The 7531-nt window shown below is 37.7% G+C and overlaps 1 protein-coding gene across 1 annotated transcript in view; it reads right to left on the reverse strand.

Annotated features, from left to right (window-relative positions):
- The window catches only part of klhl14 (kelch-like family member 14), a 33206-nt gene extending 25675 nt beyond the window's left edge, over positions 1-7531 (reverse strand). The window contains exons 1-2 of the mRNA XM_060920368.1: positions 7451-7531; positions 6052-6946 (exon numbers count right to left, since the gene is read on the reverse strand). Coding sequence (XP_060776351.1) covers positions 6052-6923 — 872 coding nt within the window. The 5' untranslated portion in view covers positions 6924-6946; positions 7451-7531. The remainder of the gene's footprint in view (positions 1-6051; positions 6947-7450) is intronic.

The following is a 7531-nucleotide window of genomic DNA, read 5'->3' on the forward strand; positions in this document are numbered from 1 at the left end:
TGAGCAGTATATTAAAGGCAGTGTGTTATCAGCAGTATGTTAAAGGCAGTATGTTATGAACAGTATATTAAAGGTAGTATGTTATTAGCAGTATATTAAAGGCAATATGTTATGAACAGTATATTAAAGGTAGTATGTTATGAGCAGTATGTTAAAGGCAGTGTGTTATGAGCAGTGTATTAAAGGCAGTATGTTATGAGCAGTATATTAAAGGCAGTACGTTATGAGCAGTATATTAAAGGCAGTATGTTATGAGCAGTATATTAAAGGCAGTATGTTATGAGCGGTATGTTAAAGGCCTTATGTTATGAACAGTATATTAAAGGCAGTATGTTATGAGCAGTATGTTAAAGGCCTTATGTTATGAACAGTATATTAAAGGCAGTATGTTATGAGCAGTATATTAAAGGCAGTACGTTATGAGCAGTATATTAAAGGCCTTATGTTATTAACAGTATATTAAAGGCAGTATGTTATGAACAGTATATTAAAGGCAGTATGTTCTGAGCAGTATATTAAAGGCAGTATGTTATGAGCAGGATATTAAAGGCCTTATGTTAAGAGCTGTATATTAAAGGCAGTATGTTATGAACAGTGTATTAAAGGCAGCATGTTATGAGCAGTATATTAAAGGCAGTATGTTATGAACAGTGTATTAAAGGCAGCATGTTATGAGCAGTATATTAAAGGCAGTATGTTATGCGCAGTGTATTAAAGGCCTTATGTTATGAGCAGTATATTAAAGGCAGTATGTTATGAACAGTATACTAAAGACAGTATGTTATGAGCAGTATATTAAACACCTTATGTTATGAGCAGTATATTAAAGGCAGTATGTTATGAGCAGTATGTTATGAGCAGGATATTAAAGGCAGTATGTTATGAGCAGTATATTAAAGGCAGTATGTTATGAGCAGGTATGTTAAAGGCAGTACATTATGAGCAGTATATTAAAGGTAGTATGTTATTAGCAGTATGTTATGAGCAGTATATTAAAGGCAGTATGTTATGAGCAGTATGTTAAAGGCAGTATGTTATGAGCAGTATGTTAAAGGCAGTATGTTATGAGCAGTATATTAAAGGCCTTATGTTATGAGCAGTATGTTAAAGGCAGTATGTTATGAGCAGTATATTAAAGGCAGTATGTTATGAGCAGTATATTAAAGGCAGTATGTTATGAGCAGTATATTAAAGGCCTTATGTTATGAACAGTATATTAAAGGCAGTATGTTATGAGCAGTATATTAAAGGCCTTATGTTATGAACAGTGTATTAAAGGCAGTATGTTATGAGCAGGATATTAAAGGCAGCATGTTATGAGCAGGATATTAAAGGCAGCATGTTATGAGCAGTATATCAAAGATAGTATGTTATGAGCAGTATATTAAAGGCAGTATGTTATGAGCAGTATGTTAAAGGCAGTATGTTATGAGCAGTATGTTAAAGGCAGTATGTTATGAGCAGTATATTAAAGGCCTTATGTTATGAACAGTATATTAAAGGCAGTATGTTATGAGCAGTATATTAAAGGCCTTATGTTATGAGCAGTATATTAAAGGCAGTATGTTATGAGCAGTATGTTATGAGCAGTATGTTATCTCATCTCTCATCTCATTATCTCTAGCCGCTTTATCCTGTTCTACAGGGTCGCAGGCAAGCTGGAGCCTATCCTGAGCAGGATATTAACGGCAGTATGTTATGAGCAGTATATTAAAGACAGTATGTTATGAGCAGTAGGTTATGAGCAGTATATTAAAGGCAGTATGTTATAAGCAGTATTTTATGAGCAGGATATTAAAGGCAGTATGTTATGAGCAGTATATTAAAGGCCTTATGTTATGAACAGTATATTAAAGGCAGTATGTTATGAACAGTATACTAAAGACAGTATGTTATGACCAGTATATTAAACGCCTTATGTTATGAGCAGTATATTAAAGGCAGTATGTTATGAGCAGTATATTAAAGGCAGTATGTTATGAGCAGTATGTTATGAGCAGTATGTTATGAGCAGGATATTAAAGGCAGTATGTTATGAGCAGTATATTAAAGGCAGTATGTTATGAGCAGGTATGTTAAAGGCAGTACGTTATGAGCAGTATATTAAAGGTAGTATGTTATTAGCAGTATGTTATGAGCAGTATATTAAAGGCAGTATGTTATGAGCAGTATGTTAAAGGCAGTATGTTATGAGCAGTATATTAAAGGCCTTATGTTATGAGCAGTATATTAAAGGCCTTATGTTATGAACAGTATATTAAAGGCAGTATGTTATGAGCAGTATATTAAAGGCAGTATGTTATGAGCAGTATATTAAAGGCAGTATGTTATGAGCAGTATATTAAAGGCCTTATGTTATGAACAGTATATTAAAGGCAGTATGTTATGAGCAGTATATTAAAGGCCTTATGTTATGAACAGTGTATTAAAGGCAGTATGTTATGAGCAGTATATTAAAGGCAGTACGTTATGAGCAGGATATTAAAGGCAGCATGTTATGAGCAGTATATCAAAGATAGTATGTTATGAGCAGTATATTAAAGGCAGTATGTTATGAGCAGTATATTAAAGGCAGTGTGTTATGAGCAGTATATTAAAGGCAGTATGTTATGAGCAGTATATTAAAGGCCTTATGTTATGAACAGTATATTAAAGGCAGTATGTTATGAGCAGTATATTAAAGGCAGTATGTTATGAGCAGTATATTAAAGGCAGTATGTTATGAGCAGTATATTAAAGGCCTTATGTTATGAACAGTATATTAAAGGCAGTATGTTATGAGCAGTATATTAAAGGCCTTATGTTATGAACAGTGTATTAAAGGCAGTATGTTATGAGCAGTATATTAAAGGCACTATGTTATGAGCAGTATATTAAAGGCCTTATGTTATGAGCAGTATATTAAAGGCCTTATGTTATGAACAGTATACTAAAGGCAGTATGTTATGAGCAGTATATTAAAGGCCTTATGTTATGAGCAGTATATTAAAGGCAGTATGTTATGAGCAGTATATTAAAGGCAGTATGTTATGAGCAGTATGTTATGAGCAGTATGTTATCTCATCTCTCATCTCATTATCTCTAGCCGCTTTATCCTGTTCTACAGGGTCGCAGGCAAGCTGGAGCCTATCCTGAGCAGGATATTAACGGCAGTATGTTATGAGCACTAGGTTATGAGCAGTATATTAAAGGCAGTATGTTATGAGCAGTATTTTATGAGCAGGATATTAAAGGCAGTATGTTATGAGCAGTATATTCAAGGCAGTATGTTATGAGCATTATATTAAAGGCCTTATGTTATGAGCAGTATATTAAAGGCCTTATGTTATGAACAGTATACTAAAGGCAGTATGTTATGAGCAGTATATTAAACGCCTTATGTTATGAGCAGTATATTAAAGGCAGTATGTTATGAGCAGTATGTTATGAGCAGTATATTATGAGCAGTATGTTATGAGCAGGATATTAAAGGCAGTATGTTATGAGCAGTATGTTATGAGCAGTATATTAAAGGCAGTATGTTATGAGCAGTATTTTATGAGCAGTATTTTATGAGCAGGATATTAAAGGCAGTATGTTATGAGCAGTATATTAAAGGCAGTATGTTATGAGCAGTATATTAAAGGCCATATGTTATGAGCAGTATATTAAAGGCCTTATGTTATGAACAGTATATTAAAGGCAGTATCTGATGAACAGTATACTAAAGGCAGTATGTTATGAGCAGTATATTAAACGCCTTATGTTATGAGCAGTATATTAAAGGCAATATGTTATGAACAGTATATTAAAGGTAGTATGTTATGAGCAGTATGTTAAAGGCAGTGTGTTATGAGCAGTGTATTAAAGGCAGTATGTTATGAGCGGTATGTTAAAGGCCTTATGTTATGAACAGTATATTAAAGGCAGTATGTTATGAGCAGTATGTTAAAGGCCTTATGTTATGAACAGTATATTAAAGGCAGTATGTTACGAGCAGTATATTAAAGGCAGTACGTTATGAGCAGTATATTAAAGGCAGTATGTTATGAACAGTATATTAAAGGCAGTATGTTATGAGCAGTATGTTATGAGCAGTATATTAAAGGCAGTATGTTATGAGCAGTATGTTAAAGGCCTTATGTTATGAACAGTATATTAAAGGCAGTATGTTACAAGCAGTATATTAAAGGCAGTATGTTATGACCAGTATATTAAAGACAGTATGTTATGAGCAGTATGTTATGAGCAGTATATTAAAGGCAGTATGTTATGAGCAGTATTTTATGAGCAGGATATTAAAGGCAGTATGTTATGAGCAGTATATTAAAGGCAGTATGTTATGAGCAGTATGTTATGAGCAGTATTTTATGAGCAGGATATTAAAGGCAGTATGTTATGAGCAGTATATTAAAGGCAGTATGTTATGAGCAGTATATTAAAGGCCTTATGTTATGAGCAGTATATTAAAGGCCTTATGTTATGAACAGTATATTAAAGGCAGTATCTTATGAACAGTATACTAAAGGCAGTATGTTATGAGCAGTATATTAAACGCCTTATGTTATGAGCAGTATATTAAAGGCAGTATGTTATGAGCAGTATGTTATGAGCAGGATATTAAAGGCAGTATGTTATGAGCAGTATATTAAAGACAGTATGTTATGAGCAGTATATTAAAGGCAGTATGTTATGAGCAGTATATTAAAGGCAGTATGTTATGAGCAGTATGTTATGAGCAGTATATTAAAGGCAGTATATTAAAGGCAGTATGTTATGAGCAGTATATTAAACGCCTTATGTTATGAGCAGTATATTAAAGGCAGTATGTTATGAGCTGTATGTTATGAGCAGGATATTAAAGGCAGTATGTTATGAGTAGTATGTTATGAGCAGGATATTAAAGGCAGTATGTTATGAGCAGTATATTAAAGGCAGTATGTTATGAGCAGTATATTAAAGGCAGTATGTTATGAGCAGTATGTTATGAGCAGTATATTAAAGGCAGTATATTAAAGGCAGTATGTTATGAGCAGTATGTTATGAGCAGGATATTAAAGGCAGTATGTTATGAGCAGTATATTAAAGGCAGTATGTTATGAGCAGTATATTAAAGGCAGTATGTTATGAGCAGTATATTAAAGGCAGTATATTAAAGGCAGTATGTTATGAGCAGTATATTAAACGCCTTATGTTATGAGCAGTATATTAAAGGCAATATGTTATGAGTAGTATTTTATGAGCAGGATATTAAAGGCAGTATGTTATGAGTAGTATGTTATGAATAGTATATTAAAGGCAGTACGTTATGAGCAGTATATTAAAAGCAGTATGTTATGAGCAGGATATTAAAGGCAGCATGTTATGAGCAGTATATCAAAGATAGTATGTTATGAGCAGTATATTAAAGCCAGTATGTTATGAGCAGTATATTAAAGGCAGTATATTATGAGCAGTATATTAAAGGCAGTATGTTATGAGCAGTATATTAAAGGCAGTATATTATGAGCAGTATATTAAAGGCAGTATGTTATGAGCAGTATATTAAAGGCAGTATGTTACGAGCAGCATATTAAAGGCCTTATGTTATGAACAGTATATTAAAGGCAGTATGTTATGAGCAGTATGTTATGAGCAGTATGTTATGAGCAGTATATTAAAGCCAGTATATTATGAGTAGCATTTTAAAGACATGATATTAAACGCTGTATGTTAAAGGCAGTATATTAAAAGCAGTATGTCTAACGCAGTATGTCTAACGCAGTATGTTATGAGCAGTATACTAAAGGCAGTCTGTTCTGAGCAGTATATTAAAGGCAGTATGTTATGTGCAGTATGTTATGAGTAGCATGTTAGACATTATATTAAAGGCAGTATGTTCTGAGCAGGATATTAAAGTCAGTGTATTTGAGGCAGTATGTTGTGAGCAGTATGTCAAAGACAGTATATTATAAGCAGGATGTTATGAGCAGGATATTAATGGCAGCATGTCATAAGCAGGATGTTATGAGCAGGATATTAAAGACGGTATGCTAACACATTATTTCTGATATGATTGACATGTGCGGGTACCTGCTGGCTGTGGTCTGTCTGCAGTGCTGTCTGAAGGGCATCAGGTGGTAGTTCATGGCATCGAGCAGGAGCTTCTGGCACACAGGGTCACTCCTCATGAAATCTACGGACTGCACCCTTTCGACGAGCTCTGGGGCTGGGATGAGGGCGAAGCGGAGGCGCTTCATCAGGTCTGGCGCGTAGTGCATCCTTGTCTCCCGGTCGTGCTCCAGCCAGAGGACGGACATCTGGAAGAGAGCTAGCTCGGACTCGACCGGCGGTGGCAGCGCGTCCAGCATGGCACACATCTCCTCGAAGTTGAGGAGCAGCACGTCCTCGACGAGGTACTTGTTGGCCAGCTTCTTGGTCTCGTCCAGGCCGTGCAGCGCGGCGATCTTGCAGATCTGCTTGTAGTTCTGGACGGAGATCTGGTCGTTGAGGAACTGCACGCTCAGCTTGGTGACCTGTGGGATGTTGAGGATCTTGCTGACCGACAGCACCTCCTCCACCGTGTCCAGCGAGAGCGTCACGTTGGCCGTGTAGAGGTACTCGAGGACCAGGCGCAGCCCGATGGACGAGCAGCCCTGCAGCACCAGGTTGCTGATGGAACGCGGGCTGGCGAGGAGCTTCTCATCCGGGGACGACGACGGGGTTCCACCGCTGCTTTGATCCTTGCCTTGGTCATTGCTGAGCGCGTGTGACGCAGAGAACAGGGACCTGAAGTACTGCGAGCAGGACGCGAGCACGGCTTTGTGGCAGTGGAACTGCTGTCCCTGAGCTGTGAGGGTCACGTCGCAGAACAGCTGCTTCCTCCAGAGCAGGTTGAGCCCGTGCAGCAGCGTGTCGCTGTGCGTCGGGTCAAACGTAGACGTCCGGTCGCCCGATCTGGACATGACTTTGGAGCCGCTCGGACCTCCTACAAGCAAACAATGTCGGAGCCATGTATAACAGCTAGTGCTTTCTTTCTTTCTTTCAAATTATTATAATGATTATTTATTTCTCCCCACCCGTCTGTATTTTGCGCGAACGAGATTAAAAAGGCGCACAAACCCAAAAACGCACCATGAGGCAACTCTATAGACTCAGGGTTTGCTATCCGATCACGTTGCCTCACACACTTTCTTTCTCTCTCTCTCCCTCACTCACACACACACACACACGTGCGCGCACACACACACACACACACGCAGCCTACACAGGCATTTACATTTACACCAGCTATGTGCGCATCCTGAAATCCTGGATACAAAAGCAATTAGTCTCCAGCAGGCGACTATGAGAAATCCGCGGCTGCGCCTTGCCTTGCCCCTGTTCCCCGAGCCGACTTGTGCGTGTTGGTGGTGAACTTGAGCCTGAACGCGGTGCCGTGCGTAAAGGGCTTGTTGTTTTTTTCGTATCCAAGGATCCGAGCCAAACTTACCTTGAGTTTACGCGGAGAAAACAAAGTCCTGAAGATGCGCGGATCCTCACTGCACTTTGTCTGTCTTTGTTCTCGTCCTTT

This window comes from Neoarius graeffei, chromosome 5 (assembly GCF_027579695.1).
Source record: "Neoarius graeffei isolate fNeoGra1 chromosome 5, fNeoGra1.pri, whole genome shotgun sequence".
In the NCBI taxonomy this organism is placed as follows: Eukaryota; Metazoa; Chordata; class Actinopteri; order Siluriformes; family Ariidae; genus Neoarius; species Neoarius graeffei.